Here is a 23,120-nt window from a genome sequence, read left to right as displayed (position 1 = left end):
GCTGCATCATATGGATACCAGAGGACGCCTTTCAATGTTGCTCTCAAAAAGAGAAGCCCCTACCGCTTTACCCTAGCTTCCTCCTGTGGCAGGCACACTGGCTCATCATGGGTCTTCAGAGACAATCCAGAAAGAAGACTGCAGAGCCCAACGGAGATACTGGGCCACCCACTCTCCAGATCAGGCTGAAAACACTTCCTGCTCAGATGGGGGTCTGAGTGTCCCTCACCCTGGCTGGACATTCCCTAACAGCATCCCGAGGACCCCTGGCAGGGAAGGAGTTGGAGCCGTGGAAATCGGAGAGGATGCTTAGCAGGCCCTCCTAGGAGGGTGAATCATTGAGAAGCAGGACAACGAGCTCTAGGCAGAGCCCTCCAGGGCCTTCCACTTCTTCCCTTAGGTCAGAAGCCTTGTTTCCAGGCTGGAGGTGGCCTTGGAAGAGGGCAGAAGGAAGAAAAGACCATGAGTGGGTCTCACAGAGGCATCCAGAACCATAGGATAGGTCTGGAGAAGGGTCCTCTACCCATTAGTGTCCTTTAGCAAGACCCAAGCTCTCCCTTCTCACTGTCTCTGCCAACCCACTGTTTCCTCCTTCCTACATAGGGTGAGAGGGAGGCCAGCGGCAGCACACCTCGGTCTAGGTGTCTTCCTGATCATGGTACACAGGAGGGCCGAGCTAGAAGCTTGGGACCCCTACACACACACACACACACACACACACACACACACACACACACACCCCTAACCGGTGCTTGAATCACCCACCCCTAACACACACCTCTCCCAGCCTGTACCTGCCCCACCTGAGCGGTTAGGACACCTCTGGGGCGGGGCCAGCTGCTGTCAAGGCCACGTGTAGGGCTGTAGGGGAGAAGCAGGGAGGGCGGAAGGCGGGCTGTTTTTAAGGCGAGTCCTAAGGTTTGCTGGCTCCTCCTCTTGCAGTTTACCTGACCTCAGCACAGTTCGATCCTGAGAGTGGAGCAGCGGCCCACGAGCAGGTAGGTGCTTTTACTCACTGCGTGGGGGAACCTAGTTCTGTCTGCACTTAAACTAGAGCTAAGTCTGCACCCCGGGGTACACAGCTAATAGAATCCAAGACTGCGAAAGAAGCTGGCCTTGGGATCTTGGACACCAGATTAGAGCCTGGATAGACCCGGGTCTCCTGATTCCTAGACAGAGCACTAAGCCAGTCTAGGAGGCTGTCCTCTGCCTGCTGCCCCAGGTGAGGCCACATGGCTCCTAGGGAGGCAAGGGACAATGAGGAGTAGGCTCAAATGATGGGGATCCTGGGCTTGTGTGATAGGGGAGACTGGGACTCCATCCTCTGCCTTCTCTACCTGGGCTCCTATGAGGTAAACCAGGATGACCATGAGGGCTTTCCAGCTGCCCCAGGGGTTCCCTGCCCCCCCCCCAGAGTTTTGAGGAGGGAAAGAGAAAGGAACAAGAGTTAGAATCTGAAGAAGAGAAGGTAGGAGGGAGCTGTAAATAGGGCCTAGATAACTGGAATCCTTCCTAAGACACACACACACACACACATGCAATGCACACACACACACACACAATCTGAGCCCAGGCACTCCTCTCTAAGACATAGAGCACGGTTGGGAGGCCCTGGAGTGTATAGCCACATCTCAGAGGAGCAGACAGAGTCTGAGCCTGAGCCCAGGGATGACTTGGGAAGGTCAAATGAAAAGATGCAGAAGGGTTTCCTGTCCTTAGCAACTCTCCCTGAAGCTCAGTATCCGTTGGGTCTAGACAGAGAATAGAGGGTGATTCTGTGGGACTGATGTTTAGAGGCAAGAGTACCTCCCATGAGATTTGGGACATACACTTGGAGCCTGGGCAAGACCCTCAGCCCTGCCAGCACTCCCCCCCCTCAGAAGTGTTGGGAAAAAGAACGAGGGTCAAGTGTCCGTTATTATCAAGTCACCATCAGACAGATAAGACCTCTAAGATCCGCTCAGAGAAGGACAGTATCCTTATGCACAAAGGCAGCGGCTGGGCAACCTTGAGTCCTGGTCATGGGGAATGCTCAGCTTCCAGTACACCCTGCTTGGAGTTCCCCGGCTTCCTCTGTAGGCCTGGCAGTGAACCCTGCCTGCTGTGCCTGGCTCCTTGGACTCTTGGAGACTTTGTGGGAAAAGCTGTGTCTTGGGCTCTGTGTCCTCATCTGCCCCCACGGAAGGCGCTCAGAGGCCAGCTCCATTCCACTGCCATTTGTAGATTTGATTCACCACATGATTTCTCCACACCAGCATGAGCGCCCCCTCCTCTTGTCCCCCACCCCCACCCCTGCTTCCAGGACCCAAGAAGTTTGATAACATAGCCATAGGAACCTGGGGGAGGGGGGGTCAGACAGGCCTGGCTGTTTTTCATTAGGCATACCATGGCCCCATCTCTATGTCCCCTCTGCCTTTGAACTCCGTGTGGCTGAAGGAATTAAGATTACAAAGGTCCAAGGCCTAGATTTGAATCTCAAATATGAAGCCTCTTGGGGTTTTGTGGGTTATTTGATTGCTTGGTTGGGGGGATGAGGGATGGGGGAATTGAGACAGGGGCTCATCTAGCTCAAGGTGGCCTTGAACTCACTATGTAGCTCCTGCTGCCTGTACATCTCTAGTGCTGCGATTACAGGTGTGTGTGCCACCCCCAACCCCTAGTGTTCTCTTGACTTCTGTGAGTCTGGGTATCTTCGGGGGCAACCTAGAAGGTTGACATACCAGGTGCGGCTGCATAAGGCATGTTGACCAGTGCCTGGCACCTGGATGGGTGCTTGGTACCTGGGAAACCCCTAATGAGGAAGTCCTACTCCGTGAGCCCCAATTTCTAACTCAACCCCAGAGCTGTCTGATGGCTCCTCACGCGGCACCTTGTAGCTTCATGCTCTGACACGGTAGGCAGGCAGCAAAGCTCACAGCTACCGGGACTGAGGTCAGCGTGTCCCTGTTCCACCCAGCTTTCTCATTAGGCTGTCTCAGGACCTTTTACCTCCTCCCCAACACCAAGCCATGAGAAACAAGTATGTGGCATCAAGATTAGACAATAGGAAGAACTTTTCACATAGAGAAGATTAAAAAGTTAGGACATTTCTTTCTCTTTCTGGATGAGCCCCCAGGGGAGTGATCGTCAGTGGGTGATGTCACTACGCAGTTCAAAACACTCTTGTGGCTTGCTCTTACCTGTAGAGTTTGAGTTGTCCATCCTGAGCTGAGCCTGTGAGTCTTGGCGGAGCCTAGCTAGCTCACTGGCTCCATGCTATCCCTCCATCCCAAGTGCCTGTTTCCTGGAAACCTTTGACGTCCCATCTGGCCACTGGGCCTTTGCACATGCCACGCTACTGCTTGAACACTTCCTTACCTCCTCATTCTTACCCGCCTTGTCTTGCTAGCTCCTTCTTTTCCAGTTTGGCATGTCCCCTTCTCCACAAAGTCCTCCCTGCTGTCACCCCCACCAGTGCCACAGAATCTCCTCCTGAGTCCCCTGTGATTTTACTCACACCTGCTTGCCCACTTGCTGATCCATTTCACCGACTAGCCTCAGGACAGGAGGTCAGACCGAAGGCAGCCTAGAGTCCAGTCCTGTTCCGACACTAGTTGCCTATACGATGCTTGAGCCGTTCTTTTTATTGCCAAATGGGGTAATGTTGGTTCCTACCTCATAGGGTTGTTATAAGGACTTGAAAGGGCTTCATGAACCTGGTAGTTCCTCGTAAACAACTGGCTAACATTCATCTAGAAATACATGCATGACATCGTAAGTGATTACTAATCACCCCTTTAAGTCATCTAACCATCCCTTCCAGAGGCTCCGCTATCCCGGGCCTTGTCCTGAGCACATGATTAGGGTTCGTTCATTTTTTTAAATGAGGAAACTAAGTTGGGGAAAACTTAATTCATTTGTCCAAACTTACACAGCCGGTGAGTGTCAAAGCCAGGAAGCCAGAGGGAACTCTAACTGAATGAGTTGATTTGTTCTGTTCTTCGCTGAGGACCTAGGGAGGGGTTTCACCTCCAGAGGTCACTTAGCTCCCTCTCTCACATTTCAGGTCCTTGGAGCCCTCGTGAGCAGGATCTAGCTCCAGGGCAGAAGTGAGGCTGCTTGGAAGCCTGAGGTAAAGCCCCGAGCTCACTGCCCCATCATGTTCAGCTCCCTGCTGGCTGGAGGTCACGTGGTCAGCTTGACTCCCCGTGAGGAATCCAGGATGGCCCTGCACCCAACCTCCAGCCCTGGCCTCCCAGCCCTGTGTCCTTACTACACCACAGAAAGCTGGGGAACCCAGCCTCTGGTGGCCCCAACACTCCACAAAGGCAGCTCTGACAGGCTCCAGCAGGCCCAGCAGGCTGAGGCCAGAGCTCACTGCCTCCTTCAGTGCCCTGGGGAGCAGACCTCGGAGGCCTCGCAGGATCTGGAATCTTGCATTGACTTCTCCCTGGAGGCCCTCAACCAGATGATCCTAGAGATAGACCCCACCTTCCAGCTGCTTCCCTCTGGGACTGCCGGTCCCCAGGCTGAGTCTACCAACAGTATCGCATCAAGGAACAAGAAGGAAGAACCTGAAGCCTTAGGTAAGGATCTGGGGCACAACCAAGAGGGGAGCTGGGTGACAGATCTCAACCAAATAAGAGCTCTTCTACAGAATCTGAGGCACAGGCGGCCCTGTCCTGTGGGGAGTACTATGCAGCCCCAAACAAGCTTCTGGCCTTTCTGATTTCTCCGTTGTGCAAAAAGTATAAGTACAACTTTCTCTCACTATACAATTCTGTCTGGGTCCTGAGTTTAGAAGCTGGTAGAGTCCAGTTTCATTTGTTTTGTTTTTTTTTAATGAGAATTTAAATATGCTTGTCCATGTTAGCAGTTTCTATAATGACGTGCACATAGTGAGGGCTTCCTGATTGCAGAGTCCTTGGGCCTTATTTAAGTTCTTTTCTTTGTTAGTTTTTTTGTTTTGTTTTGTTTTTTCGTTTTTTTGAGACAGGGTTTCTCTGTGCAGCCCTGGCTGTCCTGGAGCTCACTTTGTAGACCAGGCTGGCCTCGAACTCAGAAATCCACCTGCCTCTGCCTCCTGAGTGCTGGGATTAAAGGCATGCGCCACCACGCCCGACTCTTACTGAAGTTCTTGATGGTTTTCTTTCTAGTCTAAGTTTGGTCCCCTGAAATTATCATAGGAGTTCTAGGTGGCCCCAACCCCTGCTTAGGGGAACATCTCTTGAGAAAGGTCCAAGCTGGAAATAGTGGGGAGGGAGAGACACAGAACTCAAGAGAAAAGATGCTGGCTCACTGATGGGGAGCCCGAAGTCATGCTTTGATGCATCTGCCCATTCCCATGGTCTAAAGTCTCCCATCCTGGCCAGTCCCAAGCTACTAACAAAATCGATCTCACTGTACCAATAGTGAGATATATTATATCTCACTATTGCCATATAAACTTAAAGCATACAGAATGGTAAACTAATGGGAATGTGTGTATTTTCAGTGTGTCTGCTCTTTTTTAAGGTTTTTTTTTGCTTCTTTTTTTTTTTTGTCTTTGGTGTTTTGTTTTGTTTTTTGAGACCAGAGTCTCTGTGTAGCCCAGGCTAGTCCTAAAACTCCATCTCCTCTCTTGAACACTGCAATGGTCAGTGTTTTTTGTTTTGTTCTGTTTTGTTTTTGTTTTTAATTTTGAATCTAAGTTATTTCACTACGAATTTGCAGAAAGCAATTGTTAGTAATGGCCGTGTTCAGCAACCAGCTAGACAACCTCTTGAAATCTGTCGTCTTTAGCCTTAACAAGCTGATACAAGCCGACACCAGTCCGCTCAGTCCAAGGGAATCTGGAAAGCCCTGGGTGCCAACTCAGTTTCCTATGCCTAGAAAATCTCAAGCATTCTGAGAATGATGGTCAGCTAGTGGCAGACCTATGGGGCAAACCAACAGGTCAGGCCTCCAGGGGTCGGATGGCGGGAGCTAGGCGTCCCGGGTTGGGATCTAGGACAATGTTCCTTTACTGTGCTTTTACTGCTTGCCAGGCCCTATCCCTACGTTGAGTACCTTCCAGAGAATTTTTTTTTCTTTTTTTTTTTTTTTTTTTCAAGACAGGGTTTCTCTGTATAGCCCCGGCTGTGAGAATCATTTTTTTAAAGACTGCATCTCATGTAGCCCAGGCTGGCCTCAGTCATGCTAAGTAGCTCCTCTTCCTCCTCCTCCTCTTCCTCTTCTTCCTCCTCTTCTTCCTCCTCCTATTCCTCCTCCTCTTCCTCTCCTCCTCCTCTTGCTTCTCCTCCTTCTCCCTGCATCTCATGTAGCCCAGGCTGGCCTCAGTCATCCTAAGTAGCTCCTCCTCCTCCTCCTCCTCCTCCTCCTCCTCTTCCTGCCTTCTCCTCCTAAGTGCTAGGATTAGTAACCTTCAGTCCTCCAATCCTACCTCACTGAGATGAGAATTTGACCCCTCTTTACAGATGAACAGCTAAGTTAACATGGGCTTGAATAAGGAACCCATGTAACCTAACCACTGGGCTCAGGAGGACCTTACAATGTAAGCCGTTGACATTGCTTCTGTATCTTTCATTCCTCATCTATGCAACGAACAAAATAAGAGCTCTTAGCCTGAAAGAATGTTTGTCACAAGCCTTGGTGCACTGAGCCATGGTAGCCTTGGGATTGCCGATACGGCCAGCCCCAAGTCAGTGTGGACTCTGGGATAGAAGCCAGCACAGCACCCAGGCCCTCCTGCACCCAGTAGGGGATCCTGGCCTCCGCACCACTTCCCCTAGTCCTGCCAAGCCTATGACAGGAGCTGCCTTCTTCCCCAGTTGCCTTCTGCTGCTGAAGGCCAGTCATGGGCACATCACTGCAGGGAAGCGCTTTAGACCTAATTATCACTGGCAGGAGCCAGCCCAGGGTTTTAATGTTCAAGCCCCAGGGCAGGGATTCCACCCGGCCAAAACCAGTTGGGGCAAGATCGTTATTAGGAGTCCACATGCATAGGGTGGGGTGTGGAGTAGACACCCAACCAATGTCCTCCTCCACGGAAGGAACTGGTGGTAAGCAAATGCCAGAAGGGTCCCCATCCCCGGGTTTTTCTGGGGTACAGCCTGCCACTATAAGCATGGGTCGGTCCATTCAACTCTGGGGAACAAGGAATACAAAAAAAACCTGGCGGTGGCCAGAAAGCCCTGCCAGTCCTCTGCCCTGACCCCTCCTCCCCCTTTTAAAACAAAGTCTTGCTCTGTAGCCCAGGCTATCCAGCCACCAGGCAACCTCCAACCTCTGTCTCTGGAGCGCTGGACCAGAGGCAGACACAACTCCCCGAGAACGGCAGATGCCTGCACCACAGGCCTGCTATGCCCTTCTCAGCCTCCCCAGACCCTCCTGTGGGCCACTGTTGCTGGCGAGAGAGAAAGAAGGCAACCCCAGGCCCAGGGCACTGCACAGAATTCTGGGTGAGATTCCTCCCATGTTCGCGTCCTCGACCCCACGCCACGCACATCCCATCCATCCTCCTTTGTCCTCAGGAACCAGCAGAGGCTCTCTGTCCTGCTTCTCCTCCCTTGGTAAAAGCTCAACCAACCGTCCTCTCCTCGAGCTTGGTCATCCTCTCTAGACTTCCTTTTGTGAGGATTAGCCCCTGTGATGTGTGTGTCCCTGCAGCTGAGGGAGATCACAGTGACCTCATTTTACAGATGTGTTAACTGAGGTCGAGGAGGGAAACCGGGATCCTCAATCACCCCCTACTGAGTAGCAGGTCAGGCTAGTTCTAATCCTCAAAGCCCTTGTTCCTGTTCTCTCCCTAAACTGGAATTTGCTGAGAGGCAACCTACAGACATCTCTGAAACTCAGCCGAGGCCCCCCTCACCCCAGAACTTGGTCAGCAGTCCCCTTCCTTGCCTCCTCTTTTCCTTTCTTTATACTTGTCCTTCAGGGTTACTATCCATCCCAGAGGGCTCCTAGCTCTGAGACCCAAACACCATCTTCCTTATCCTCTCTACGACCTCCCACCCCATCCTTGGAACGGGTCCCCACATCTCATTTTCCAACAGTTTCTGCCAGGCAAGGCTGTTTGCCAGGCCCAAGGGCAGGCTGTTTAATAACCACCTCTCCTCCCCCCACCCACATGCCCCCCCCTTCACTGGCCAGGCCTGCGGCTGGCGCCTACATCCACCCTACACTGCTGGGACTTGCCCCACAGGCCTGTAAACAGCGGTTGCACCCCAGGGATGGGGTGGGAGCCTCCACCTCCCCAGTCATCTACCTCAGGACAAGGGGGGGGTGACTCACAGCATAAAGCCTTCCTCCCCCCCACCCCGCCCTACTCGGCTCCCATACAAGATCTTAGATACTTTTATGACCCAGGAAGTGGGGGGGGGGGGGGTGACTAGTAATTTCACCAGGCTAAGAGATCCACACTGGGGCAGACATGCATGAAGAAGGTCTTAAAATGGGATCTCAAAGAGTTCCTCTTTGTCCGAGAAAAAAAACCCTAACACAGCTCAAGGGCAGAAACTGGAGTTTCTTCCATTCCTTCAGATGTGTGGCATCGGAGAGCTCACTTAACCTAGCCAAGCCTTGAGTTTTTCTTTGTTACTTAGGGATTACAGCGTTTGAATGGAGCTGCTGTAACAGCACAGGTAGGTAGCAACTATGTTGCGTGCTAGCAGTTGCCTATCTTTGGTAAAAGTTATGCAAGGAACCTCAACTCCCACACAATCTCCAGTCACTGGTTGCCTCTGTAAAAACAATGTCTGGCCTGCTCAGGGGCCAGTGAGAGGGTCAGAGTTGGTTATAGGTCTAAAGTTTTTCTAAAAATAGAAGGTGGGGCTAGGGCTGCAGCTCAGTAAAGGGCTGGCCAGGCGTGCATAAAGCCCTGGGTTCGAGCCCCAGTGCTCCAGGTACCACATAAAACTAGAAGCGGTGGCTCAGACCTGTGATCCCAGCACTGAAGAGGTTGAGGCGGGATTATCAGAAGATCAAGGTTAATTTTGGCCTTAAGGAGTTTGGGGATAGATTGTGTCTCAAAAGGTAGCTCTGTGTGTGTGTGTGTGTGTGTGTGTGTGTGTGTGTGTGTGTGTAACTGTACTTGCCAGCCTCCTGGAAGAATCTCTCTCACTCTCAGATCTCTCTCAGAGCACAGTGTAGTTCCCTAAATCATGTTACTTCATCCTCTTCAGCCAAAGATACTCATTGTGAGCTATCGAGGGGGCTCCCTTTGGACCAAGGGCAGCTGGTAAGGAATGTTCCTTCCTTAAGAGGTCGGCCATGAACCAGGCTCTCTTCATCCCGTGTTTGCTCCTCAGCACCACCCAAGGAGGCTGAGACAGGATCAAAGCTTTGCAGATAAGGAAACTGAGGCCGAGAGAGGTCTGGAAAGTTACTCAGTGCCTCCGGGCTAGAAAGCGCTGACGTCAGGATTCACACCCAAGTTCCTGTGACTGCAGAGCCAGGTTTCTACATCGCAGGAACCAGCAGGCCCAAAACAGCCCACTAGTCCCGTGTGCCTAACCTAATGCCTACTCTCACCCAGGCTGTGAAGAAGGAAGCCTGAAGACCCCAGGGCAGGCCGGGCGCCACAGTTTTGAATAGAGGAGGGATGAGCCGGCTTAGTAAACTGGGTGCTCTCCGGGGTTTCTGTCCTGGGAAGCCACGGAAAAGGATTTGTGACCCTCTAGAAAGGGGACAGCTTGTGCACCCCCCAGTTTCTGCCACCTGTGCCAGACAGTGCTCCACCCCTGGTCTGGAGAGTAAGCCCCAATTCTCTATGGCTACTAGAATTCAGCAGTGGTTTTTGTGGGTTTTTTTGTTTTGGTTTTTCGAGACAGGGTTTCTCTGTGTAGCCCTGGCTGTCCTAGAACTCACTCTGTAGACCAGGCTGGCCTCGAACTCAGAAATCCTCCTGCCTCTGCCTCTCAAGTGCTGGGATTAAAGGCGTGTGCCACCACTGCCCAACTCCAGCAGTGTTTTCTTTCTCTCCCCTCCCCCTAAAGATATAAAGTATATTGAAGTGACCTCCACCAGATCAAGATGCCTTGACGGTCCCCAACGCTGCTCCAGCCCGTGTGTCACCCCACCATTTGGCTCTCCACGAGGTGGCAGCCTCTTCCTCTCCAGGGACATCCCCCGAGAGACCCGCAGCAGCAACGAGAGCCTCATCTTCTCTGGGAACCAGGGCAGGGGTCCCTCTCCCCTCACCCCTCCTTCCTTTAACAATGCCATCCCTTGCCGGGAAAGCAGAGCCTCTGGCTCTCCACTGGCAACTCCTCCAGGTTGGGAGAAAGGGCTCAGGGCCCCACAGAGGGGCAGCAGGGTCTCTATGCTGTCAGCCAGCCCTGTATCGGATGTCAGCTATGTGTTTGGAAGGTAAGTTCTGTCTGTGGGCAGACCGCAATTGCATGCACGGCAGCATGTGTGCATACACACACACACACACACACACACACACACACACACACTAGAAGGGCACCCTGTTCTGTGAGCAGAATGCATGGGCATGAAGAGGAAAAGCATGCACGATGTCTTTTCTAGCACCACAGACATCTCTATCTCAGGCTCCCCTCAAAGCATTTAGAACATAATTCAGTGTGTGCTCAACTCTTGGCTTCCATCGACCTTTTGAGAATGGAGTGCTTCCTTTAAAGAGGCTCGCTTGCTTGCTTTCCAGCCCTCACATGACCCATCTGGAGGAAGGACTTTTAAAACTTAGGGGTGGGAGCTGAAGAGGTAGCTCAATGGTTAAGAGTGTTCCTTCTCTGGCATAGGACCCAGGTTCCGTTCCTAGCACCCATATGGCAGCTAACAAGCATCTGTCACTCTAGTCCCAGGGGATCCAGTGTCCTCCTCTGACCTCCACAGGCATGACACGCACATGCATAAAATAAATAACTTTGGAAAATAAGTGCATCTCAGAGGTGTACACAGATTGGGGGCCTGAGGTGAAGCATCTAGGAATGAAAGCCGCCCCCCCACATCTCCCCCTGCCCCCCACCACCCTGGTACTGACAAAGAAAGCCTAGTTAGGAGGGACCAACCCCCTGGGCCTTATTTACAACTGCCCCAGTTCCCTGTTCTTAGGCCTCACCGTAGAAATGCACAACAGCCCATCCAGCTCCAGGACAACTAAACCACTGGACCTCATCCCCACACACTAACGCCAAAGGCAATGGCCAAAGCAGTCCCTGGCCTAGAAGAGGTGACCACCTCCAGATGGAACATTCACCCTGCATCAGTCCAAGACATGGCCAGTATAGCCTGTCCCCACAGGGCTCCTGAGAGTGACAGGGAGTGGAGATACTGCTGCCTGTGGCAATTCCATCAGAGCAGCCTGGTTGGGAAAGCAGAAAATGCAGGCCAGGCTAACCTGCTGGAGGTTAATTCCATTGGCTAGTTTAAATGACAAGAGATCCTCTAGGCCAAGAGAGGTTCTGCACCTATGATGTCAGGGTACATGACATCTGTACCTGAATGCAGATAAGGGTTCTCTTTGCTCTGAGTTTTTGGTAAGGGGATATGCAATGTTCTGATTGACCCAAGATAGGGCTCCCAGACAGCTAGATTCTAGAACCTAGCTCTGACCCCAAGTCACTGTCACCCAACACCCTAATACTCTTGTGTGCTTTTTCCTGCAGCAATCAGTCCCTCCCCCACTCAAGCCTCGCCAGCTTTCCCTCATCTTCTGGATCCCTGGGAAGTCCAGCCAGCTCATCCTCCAGCCTCCACAGCCTGGACCGAGGGTCCCAGTGTGTGAGACCTAATGATGCCCAGGCTCCTAGTAACCCCATACTGGGCAAGGGCCAGCCCCAAGCAGTGCAGTCTACTCCAGTGGCTAAGGAGCAGGCCAGTAGCTGCCCTGCATCTGTCACCAACTCCATGGTGGACATACCCATAGTGCTCATCAATGGGAGCCCAGAACCACAGTCTCCCCCAGCCCAGCGGACACCAGGACTCCAGAACTCTGTCCAGTCTAGGGCTACACCTCCCAGCCACCTCTGTCAAGCCACTAAGAACCCCAGCAAGACTCTGCCAGATGTTCCTCTCACTGCATCTCCAGAAGGTATGTTGTAATCCAACACCTCCAGCGCATTACACGGTTAATTTGACTAGTTAAGGGGACTAGTCAAAGTCCAAGGCGGGGGTGGGGGTGGGGATGGGGGTTTGGCGATTGCCACTTAACACTTTTATTGACTACTCACTGTATGCCGAGCCTTGTGAGGACACACAGATGAACACAAACTAGTAGCCCAAACCAAGGCTTACCAGAGGGTAGTATCATCACAGAGGTAGAGATGCTTCGTGGGTGACAGTTGAAGAAAGCGCCTGTAAGCTACAAGGCTCAGGCATGCAGCTTGGCAAACAGGCGATGTGATGCCGAAGCTGCAGCCAGAGGAAGGGAGAAGACATTTGTAGTGAGGATTCTGGGATTTTGGTAAAAACACAGAAATCGTATAAGAAAGTCCGTTTTATTCCCAGATGTGGGGCATGAGGCTGCTTTGGATGGTCTGGGGCAGTTGACTGTGATTTGCCTTATGCTCTAGCAGGGCTACAATTTTGCCAGCTGTGGATAGTTTCTGCCGTTGTGTGGCTTTGGAATTCTGGGAAATGTTCAGAGGGTTTATAAATGCTAGGGCCCCGAGAGGAGAGCTGAGGTTGGTGGATGGTGGTTGTTTAGGGGAGATGAGTGTGGCTTGTCAGTAGTCTCATGCTCACAAAAGAAACAAAAGGAAAGAAATTAGATTCGGGATCTCTCTCTTTCTCTCTCTCCCCTTTCCTCCCTCTCTCCTTCTCCTCTCCTCTCCTATCTAGTGCTAGGAGGTAAAGCCAGGGAGATACAAAGGGTGGGAAAAAGAAGAACCCACAAAGTAGCAAGGACCAGCTACAGGCATTCCTTGCAGAGACAACTGGGACCTCATAGTTAAAACAATGAGCCCACAGTGTGTACAGTAAGGAAACTTCTGGAATGTTGGGTGCAGGTCAATGAGAATAGTAGCAGATTGTATGAGTCCTCGAATGTCAAACTAAAAAGTGGATTTCCTTCTTGGGACGATAAGGGCCATCAGGAAGTAAATCAGGGAAGATGTGGTGTCAACAGTACAGGCAGAATGGTTGACCCTGGAAGCTGCTTGGCAGAAGGGTTGTGGGACTAGAATCAGGGCTGGGCAATTGAGGTAAAGGGAGGCAGGCAACCCTCAGGCTATCTGAGCAAGAGGCTTGGTGACTAACTGGCTAATCCAAGGAGAGCCAGAGGGCACGTCAGTCCTCACTCTGACGTTCGTTCACGTATGATGCTGACGATAACGTAGAGGGAGCAAACAGAATGGAGACAATACATTCCAACACAGATGGCTGAAAACCACAAAACAGCAAACACCCTCCTTCCCGGAGCTTGTGACTACAGACTTCCAAAGAATCCGAAACAGTAAACACAGGCTGAGCTGAAGCATTCTCTCTGGGCACATACCTCCCATGCACAGAGACCCGAGGACATTGTCCCAGACTCCCCTCCCTCAGCCATCTGCAGGCAGAGCCTGGCTCTGCCTTGGGCTTCCCAAGATGTGTATATGAGCTACTCACTTGTAGCCTCCGATGGGTCACTCCCATGAAAGCAACACAAACAGAAGAAAATGGCACCTCAGGTATGCCTTTAAAACAGCAACAAAAAACCATCATTGTTGCCAGGGTGGGGCAGATGCCACAGGACACAGGTGGAGGTCAAAGAAGGACTTTTTTGTGTGTGTGTGTGGTTTTTCGAGACAGGGTTTCTCTGTATAGCCCTGGCTGTCCTGGAACTCACTTTGTAGACCAGGCTGGCCTCGAACTCAGAAATCTGCCTGCCTCTGCCTCCCGAGTGCTGGGATTAAAGGCATGTGCCACCATGCCCGGCTCAAAGAATGACTTTTTAAAAGTAGGTTCAGGGGGCCTGGGGAGATGGCTCAGCAGTTAAGAACACCGACTATTCTTCCAGAGGTCCCGAGTTCAATTCCCAGCAACCACATGGTGGCTCACAGCCATCTGTAATGTGATCCAATGCCTTCTTCTGGTGTGTCTGAAAACAGCTACAGTGTATTCATATAAATAAAATAGGGTTGGAGAGATGGCTCAGTGGATAAGAGCACCAACTGCTCTTCCAGAGGTCCTGAGTTCAGTTCCCAGAAACCACATGGTGGCTCACAGCCATCTGTCATGGGCATCCGATGCCGTCTTCTGCTGTGTCTGAAGACAGGGACAATGTATCCACATATACAAAATAAATATGACCAGAGCAAGTGAGCAGGGTTCAGGGGATCAAACTCAGGTTGTCAGACCTGCGTGACAACAGCTACTACCCACCGAGCCATCTTGCCAGGACTGCTGTCAGCTTTTGTGATAGGATCTCATTCTGTAGTCAAGCTGGCTTTGTGCTCAATGCTGTCCCCTGCCTTGGCTCCCCAACTCTGGGATCATAGTCATGCGCCACCAGTCCTGGTTTTACACTGTGCTAGGGATCAAACCCGGGGCCTTGTGCACACTAGGCAAGCGTTCTGCCCAGTGAGCTCCAGTTCCAGCTGGATTTTCCTCCTTGGGCTATTTGGAGAACTTTCTGGGCTCAGGAAGGGTGCGGGAATGGAATCCCTGGGAAGAGGATCAGGGCTGGTCTCCTGCACTTTCTCTAGTCCTCTCTCGGCAACCTTCTATCCAGCCTACAGAATGCCTCTTCTCTGCCTGTCTCCAGGTCCTGCCAAGGACATGCAGCCGACCATGAAGTTCGTGATGGACACGTCGAAGTATTGGTTTAAGCCAAGCATCACTCGAGAGCAAGGTAAAGCCAGGACTGGGTCCCAGAGGACAGGCGACTCAGTAACCTCGTGCAGCAGGCAGATAGGGCCCCAGGTCATGGATTAAAAAAAAAAAAAGCAGGTGACAAACAGCAGACAGCAGAAGGGTGGGTGGTGACCTGCTGGCCTCATTCGGAAATAACCAAAACATACAGAAAGTAGACTGGAGGAAGGCTTCCTGGGGACAAATGGTTGTGTGACTTCTCTGTGAGAACCCTATGGGGATGGGGATAGAGAGTGGGAGAGTGGGTGGCCTTCTAACTGAAGACTGTTCCAGCAATCAGTCTGCTGAGGACGGAGAAGCCGGGGGCCTTTGTCATCAGGGACAGTTCCTCCTACCGAGGCTCCTTTGGTCTTGCCCTGAAGGTACAGGAGACTCCGGCATCTGCTCCAAACCGACCAGGTATGTATGTACATACCTTTTGCTTGATCACCTTGGAGCCCCCACCATGGTTGACTCTGTCCCCATGCTTGACAGTGACTATCAGGGTGACTCCAGGGAAAACAGTCTACCTCTCAGCTCTCCCAGCCCACCCTCTAGCCCCTAGGCACCATGGAGACCAACTCTGAAAGCCTGAGATGCCCCTGCCTCCCCAGATTCCCTGTCCCACCCTTGAACAAAGGCTCCACAGCCTCTCCCCAGGCTGCCGTCTTCCAGGCACCTCTGTCTAGCCTGGACTCATCTCCAGGAACCTAATATGACTAATGTATCTGTGGGCTTATCACACTCCTGATAGCTTATCATTCATAAAATAATTTGCCATGTGTTCAATAGCTCATCCTGCGTGAGAGAGCTTAACATGTGTATAATGGCCCGCCTATAATCTCACGTGGTCATCTGGTAACTCAGCACACATCTCTTGAGGGATGTAGCAGATCTATTACCAGGCCCTGTGTAAGGAACCAGGCATGTGTACAGAGGGCTCACGCACAGAAACTACCTTACTGGGGAGGCAGATGAGAACAAATCATGCCAGTACTACAAAGTCCTAGGGTAATAAACCCAATTAGGAGTGAGTCTCAGGGAGTAAATGACCCCCAAGGAATCTAAGGCATAGAATGAGGATAGACGCCCCCCCCCCAACCTTGTGCTGTTAGCAGGGGTTTGGGGAGTTGGCTCAGAGGTAGAGGCATTGCCTAACAAGAGTTGTAACCACAGCATAATGTTGGGAGTGGGGGATTCAGCAACCTCTGGGGCAGGTATCAGGTTTTCAAAGAAGCCTTTCAAGAGGCATTGAGCCCAGATGAGGGAGTAAGCTGTGGTGGGTGGGGTCAGAGAGCCTCTGCTACCTGTCAGAGCCAGCTCTGCTCCAGCAGGGATGAGCTGATAGGAAATGGGCAGGTGAGTTTCGAAATCCAGACCCCTCTGTGCAAACGTGCTGGCACCTTGGAGCCCATGAACACAGGTTTTCTATCTGCACCTCCACAGAGAGGCAGAGGCTATGGTGACAGCCTGCGATGGACCTGGGAGAAGTGGGCTGGGCCCAAGCTGGCCAACACAGGGATCTGAAACAAAACTCTTTCCTTCTTTGTCTAGGTGAGGACGGCACTGACCTTATCCGTCACTTCCTGATTGAGTCTTCAGCCAAAGGAGTGCATCTGAAAGGAGCAGATGAGGAGCCCTACTTTGGTAAACCTCCCCAGCCTCCCCAGCCTCCAGCAGCCTCCCCAGCCTCCCCAGCCTCCAGCAGCCTCCCCAGCCTCCAGCAGCCTCCCCAGCCTCCCCAGCCTCCAGCAGCCTCCCCAGCCTCCCCAACCTCCATGCCTCTGGGCTTGGCCTCCTGCACTATGAGGGGGTCTGGGAAAGCCCTACTCACTCAGAGCTTCCTGTTCCCTTGCAGGGAGCCTCTCTTCCTTCGTGTGCCAGCACTCCATCATGGCCCTGGCCCTTCCCTGTAAACTCACCATCCCACAGAAAGGTAGGTCAGAGCTGTTGGTCCCCGTTGCTTCCAGTGGCCACTCCAACCTTGGTTATGAATTTTACTAGGGTCAGTATGACATGTGCTTGCTCTGGACCAGGTCTGCATGGTTCTCCACTTCCCACCTGTGAGAATTTAAGGATGTTTGCACTTCTGAGCCTCGGTGTCACTGCCATGCCATTCCCCCCCACACACACACACACACAAACACACACTCAAATAAGAACAACCATCGACCAGATTCAGTGAGATTTTTCAGGCCAGGCTTACTGCACAGTGCCTAGTCCAGAATAGATCTTAGGGCAGTGTTTCTCAACCTGTTTGGTTAAGGGTTGAACCACCCTTTCACAGGGGTCTTATATCAGATATCTCGTGTATCAGATGTTCACATTACAGTTCATAACCGTAGCACAATTACAATTACGAAGTAGCAATGAAAGTAATTTTATGGTGGAGGTCACCACAGCATGAGGAACTGTATTAAAGGGTTGAAGCATTAGAAAGGTTGAGAACTGCTGCCTTACAGAATCAGCAGCCTTCTTTGAAAGGATAAAAGAGCCTAAATCCAACAGTTGACGAACACGTCTGATGCTATTCCCCAAACATATGCCACTACCACCCCCCCGTCTTAGTCAGGGTTTCTATTCCTGTACAAACATCATGACCAAGAAGCAAGTTGGGGAGGAAAGGGTTTATTCAGCTTACACTTCCACGTTGCTGTTCATCACCAATGAAGTCAGGACTGGAACTCAAGCAGGTCAGGAAGCAGGAGCTGATGCAGAGGCCATGGAGGGATGTTCTTTACTGGCTTGCTTCCCCTGGCTTGCTCAGCCTGCTCTCTTATAGATTCCAAGACTACCAGCCCAGAGATGGCACCACCCACAAGGGGACCTCCCCNNTTGATCACTAATTGAGAAAATGCCCCACAGCTGGATCTCATGGAGGCATTTCCTCAAGGGAGGCTCCTTTCTCTGTGATAACTCCAACTGTGTCAAGTTGACACAAAGCTAGGCAGTACGCCCCCTTATAACTCTGCTTACTGTTCCATTTCATTGGTAAGAAATGAGGTTGTGGCCTTTACCTATGATCCCAGCATGTGGGTGGCTGAGGCAGGATGACCAGGAACTTAAGGCTACATAGTGAGTTCTAGTTCAGTCAGCACAATATAATAAGACTGACTTTTAAAAAAGACTACATGCAGTGGTGCTACATGCAGAAGCACTCAGGAGGCAGAGGCTGGTGGGTCTCTGTGAATTCAAGGCCAGCCTGGTCTACAGAGAGAAACCCTGTCTTGTGGGCAGGGATGGAGGTGGGGAGTGGGGGTAGAGGGGAGCTAAAGACTGATAAAAAGAAGGCAGAAAGGAAGAAAGGGAAGAAGGAACAAATAAATGAGACTCTAGGCTTACGCAGCTGCTCCACCGGCCTACAACCCCAAGCTCAGGCCAGCAGCCTCATTCACTGGAGCTTCCGGACCAAGGGGACATCTCAGTTGTGCAGGAATGAAGGTGAAGAGGGGCCAGGAAGAGCCAGCCCTAAACAAGGGATGGAGACAGCATCCCTACTCTAGAAAGAGGGGGCTAAGGTGGGGTCCAAAAGAAGAGGTCAGGGGCTTGTGAGGACGCGGTCTGAGCAGCGGGGGAGCCAGGACCTGGGAGGCTGGGGACAGAGGGTAGGAAGAGATCAAAGGCTTGCAAAGTGGTCCTTGGTTCCCTAATTGAGGCAATTGCACCTGGCTTCCCAGCCTGTCATTCCTAGCAGCGGGGAGGGCTGTGGGAGATGTTCAAAGGGATTCTTGAGGACTGCTCCCCTGAGAGAGGTCCGCTCACTCCACCCTCTCCCCTGGGCATTTCCCTTTGCCTCTGCTCAGAACTGGGAGGTGCAGAGCCAGCGTCGGACTCCCCCACACACGGCCAGACCTCTTGCCTGAAGATATCAGCCGGTAAGTGGTATAGGGGAGGCGCCAGGCTCACTGCAATCCTGGAGCCCACTCCCCAGCCCTACACACACACACACACACACACACACACACACACGTGCGCGTGCGCAGGCCCACACATGCTTTCCATTACTGCTTTGTTTCTACAGCCTTAACAACCCACTGCCCCCCTCCTCGGCTCCATAAACCCAGAGATGAGAGGTTGCCGCTGTGGGCCAGTGGGGAGGGAAGAAGAGTGGGGGCAGGGGCGGGTAAGCTGAAAGCCAACACCCTTGCACACACTGTACACGTATATATACTAGGGTATTTCTGTGTTTGAGATTCCTGCCCTGGGGGGTGGTCTCCAGATCTGGTTCCTTGGTGGGGAATGAGGTCTGAGTCATATGGATTTCAAAGCCCTAGTCCTCTCCCCACTTCAGAGGCCAAGCATCCATCAAGACTCAGTGACAGCTCTTATTTTGTGCCACACTCCCCAAAGCACAAAGGCTGCCCTCCTTTTTCTCTCTATGCTCGCCACGGGGAGGGGGAGGGAGAGCAGGGGGTAGCCCTAGGCAGAGGAAAAGCAGTTTTGGTCACCCTTGTACTGTAAGTCTTTTTGGTGGCTCTAAAAGAATCCCATGGATTCCTGATTCCTGACACACACCCCCATCCCTATCCCTGGGCATAGGAAGGACCAGAATCCAGTGATCCACACACACTATAATAAGACCCTGGCTACAGATCCCGTTTCCACTCTGTATCCCACAGGTTGCCACACGCTGTACCTGAGCTCTGTGAGTGTGGAGACCCTGAGTGGAGCCCTGGCTGTGCAGAAGGCTATCTCAGTCACGTTGGAGAGGGATGTCCTCCCCACGCCCACTGTCGTCCACTTCAAAGTCACTGAACAGGGCATCACTCTGACAGATGTCCAAAGGAAGTAAGAGCTTCTCCTAGCTCCTGGGCTGCAAGGCTAACTTAGGAGCAGGGCTGGAAGGAAGGCCAAAGACAGACAGACAGAGGGTCAGGGCCCTGGATTCAGAAGGGGCGGTAAATGCTGGGTGACACCAGACAAGTTCCCCACCTTCCCTAGGCCTCCTGTATTGGTCCTAACAGGCATCAAGTTCGGCAGTTTTCATTGGGTGCCTACTAAGTCTATGTAGGCCAGACACTAATGACTCTTAGACAGCATGGAATGACCACACCTCTTCCCAGGACTCAATCTAGCCAGAGCCTTCTGTAATTTAACCAGGAAGGCAAGGGTAGACCAAGATGTAACTCCTGGCTTCAAAAAAAAAAAAAAAAAAAAAAAGAATGGCATTGGACAGGGTGTCCAAAGACCCCAATATAAGAGCATAAGGCAGATGTATTCCATGGGAGGAGTTCCAACAGTGAGAAATCATGACAGGTCATGAGAATCCTACTAGGACAGGATGTGTGAGCTTTGGGGAAGCCAGACATGCTGAGATGGGGGCATGGCACAGGAATAAACCCTCATCAGCCCGGCTCTTCCCTCTGCATCCACTCAGGGTGTTCTTCCGACGGCACTACCCACTCGGCGCCCTCCGCTTCTGTGGACTGGACCCCGAGCAACGGAAGTAAGTTGCTGAGCTAAGCTAAGAAGGCCGCTCCAGGCCTAGCTACCCTCCACAGCATCTGCTTGACTCTGGCAATGCAATAGCAGAGACAGCCTGTGAACACTAAGGGGTCAGGGACCAGGCCAGGTGGGGCATGGCAGACGCCAAGCCTCAGCTCCCACTGTTTGTCAGGGTCTTGAAGAGCAGAGCCCCATCACTCACTCCTGTCCTGTCCCTTTCTTTCAGGTGGCGGAAGTACTGCAAGCCTTCCAGGTAAGCCCCTCTATCTCAGTGACTCTAAGAGGTGGCCCTGTGCCAAGGCCCCAATGGGGGAAGCCCAAGTGTGATAGCATACACCTGCAATTCCAGCATGCAGGAGGCAGAGGCAGGAGGATCGCTGTGAATCTGAGGCCAGCTTGGTCTATATAGTTAGTTCCAGGCAGGCTTTGTTCAGTTCAAGGCTAGCTAGCTAAGGCTACATAGAGAGGGAGGAGGGGGAGGGAGAGAGAAGCAAGGGAGTGAGGGAGGAAGGAAGGAAGGATGTGGGGCTGTGGGTGTGGGAGAAAGAGGGAAGAGAACCCGAATCCCACCAGAGTTCCGGTGCTCTGGGCAGGCAGACTCGGAAGGACTGACTGCCAGACACTTTCTATGTGGCCTGGGTGGGGGTCTGGCTGTGTGAAGCCACTGACCCCAGCTCAGCGGATGGTGGACAAGGGGCAGTCGTTCCTAGACACCAGGTTCCTAGACACCAGGTTCCCAGCCTCCGGCATCCCACTCTGGATACTTCCGAGGAGCTGAGAACAAGTGGGGGCTCAGGTGGTTCGGTTCAGCTCCGGGGGCCGAAGGGAGGAGAGAACAGGGGGAAAGGGCACTTGATGGTTTCCACACAGGCGAGAGCCCTTGGTCCGGTCTGTGGCTGGAGCACAAGAAGGCCTTCGGGAGGGAGGTTAGATGCAGCTCATTAGGGGAAAGCCTATCCCGTCATTTAAGCACTGCGGGCCTTGATGAGCAGAGGTAGTCTGTGGTTTTAGAGCTTTATTGTAAAAAGGCAGGGAGAAGGAGAGAAGGTAGAAAGAGAGAGGCCGGCCATGGCCATGTGGAGAGAGGGGGGGAAAGGAGAGAGAGAAAGAAAGAGGGGCTAGAGAAGAGAGTAAGAAAGGTGAAAGCTTAAAAAGACTGAGGAGGGGCCAAGCAGCCCCTCTTATAGTGGGCTTAGCTATCTTGCTGTTGTCAGGTAACTGTGGGGAGGAGCATACCTGGCTATAGTCAGGTAACTGTGGGGGTGGAGTCTAGCCAGAATGCCAGAAGCTTGGGACACTGTCTGCGTGACTGATAGTCACAGAATTATAGAGTTGGGGGCTCTGAGGTGTCAGGCACCTGGCTCTGGGAACGTGCGTGGCTTGCTTTTCCTCTACTGGGTCGCCAGAGCAAGCCTCATTCAACCAAAATAGGCTGCCTATCACAGCCCCACAGAAGGAAGGAAGGAAGGAAGGAAGGAAGGAAGGAAGGAAGGAAGGAAGGAAGGAAGGAAGGAAGGAAGGAAAGGGGTTTCCATTTTGAGCTTGACAGCCAGTGTGGAACAGCAGCACTTAAGAGACTCCCCAGTCTTCTCCCTGGGAGTCATGCCAGAGGCACAGGTTGTATCTCAGAGCTGTGGGGATGAAAGCCAAGGACATGGTGCCTTAATGGAGCTTCCAAGTCTTGTCCTCAGGAAGCCTCTTTCAAAATGAAGGAAACCCAGCACCTGAATAAACTGCTTTCCCTGTCTGACGGGGTCGGGGTGGGAGTGGGGGGACACCTTCTTCCTTTAGCCGCCCCATTATAAGGGGGAACTGAACATGCTGGGGAGGTGGCTCTCTGAGTATAGTGTTTGCCACTCAAGCACAGGACACGAGGTGGATCCCCAGAACCATGTAATAAGCCAGATGCAATGTGTCTGGGGAGGCAGAGATGAGAGGATCCCTGGTGCTCATTGGCCAGTCTAGCCAATTGGTAAGCTCCTAGATCGAGTGAGATGCCTTGCCTCAGAACGTAGTAGAGTGCAATTGAGGAAGACACCCAACCTCCACGCTCACACACATACATACGCACATACGCGCGCACACAAGACACTGAAACCAGTTGGCTTGGAGAGAAGGTAGTTAGGTTCAGGCTGAGTGTCCCCCCCATCCAACCCTCCCCTCAGCATGATGTCTCTCTAGCCCACATCCCCTCAGACTGTCTTCTCTCACCAGGATCTTTGGGTTTGTGGCCAAGAGCCAGACAGAACCACAAGAGAACGTGTGCCACCTCTTCGCAGAGTACGATGCAGTCCAGCCGGCTTCCCAGGTCATCGGCCTAGTGACTGCTCTGCTTCAGGACACAGAAAGGATGTAGGAGAAGGGTGTTGTCTGTGTGCCTTCTCTGACATCTCGAGGGACTTGCCCGGGGACATGGAACTGTGGCCACATTGACAAACCTATCTCTTGGACTCAAGTTGGATTGATCAAGTTGAACCCTTTGAACCTGCTGTGACTTCAGCAATAACCTTCACCTGGCTCTGAGTCTCTTCGATTATAAAGACACCCGTCCTTAAGACAGCTGCTCCTTGGACACTCGGCTGGGAGTCTTTAGTGTGCTCCATCATGCTACTGAAGCCCGCCCACACCCAAGATTCCCTGTGTAAAAAACTGTCTGCAAGGACCCTCTCGCCTCATTAGCCTGAGCACTCCCTACATGACAGGTTGTGCCAGAGACCTATGACCCCTGCCTTGTGGTAAACAGCAGGTGCTGGATCAAAACCATCGGTTTCCTGGCTGGCACCTGGGGTTGGTTCTCGGAGTTTGGGGACAGACTCTATTTCCCCACACCTGTTCCTTTCCTTGGTTTGCTGAGTGTCTTTTGGATCCACTGGCTCAGAGATTTAAAAGTTTGGGGCTGAGGATGTGTGTAGCTC

The 23,120-nt window shown here is 52.3% G+C and overlaps 1 protein-coding gene across 1 annotated transcript; it reads left to right on the top strand.

Moving 5' to 3' along the window:
* Window positions 1–954: 954 nt before the first annotated feature.
* On the top strand, window positions 955–22,962 carry Tns4 (tensin 4). The gene is made up of 13 exons (XM_021213903.1): window positions 955–998; window positions 4,046–4,565; window positions 9,957–10,329; window positions 11,595–12,019; window positions 14,675–14,761; window positions 15,055–15,180; window positions 16,315–16,407; window positions 16,619–16,696; window positions 18,564–18,635; window positions 19,380–19,548; window positions 20,138–20,206; window positions 20,432–20,458; window positions 22,420–22,962. The coding sequence occupies exons 2-13, from the start codon at window positions 4,139–4,141 to the stop codon at window positions 22,559–22,561; spliced, it is 2,088 nt and encodes a 695-aa protein (XP_021069562.1). The 5' UTR covers window positions 955–998; window positions 4,046–4,138; the 3' UTR covers window positions 22,562–22,962.
* Window positions 22,963–23,120: the final 158 nt, after the last annotated feature.

This window comes from Mus pahari, chromosome 14 (assembly GCF_900095145.1).
Source record: "Mus pahari chromosome 14, PAHARI_EIJ_v1.1, whole genome shotgun sequence".
NCBI classification, from domain to species: domain Eukaryota; kingdom Metazoa; phylum Chordata; class Mammalia; order Rodentia; family Muridae; genus Mus; species Mus pahari.
This window is presented reverse-complemented; position numbering and strand designations above follow the sequence as displayed.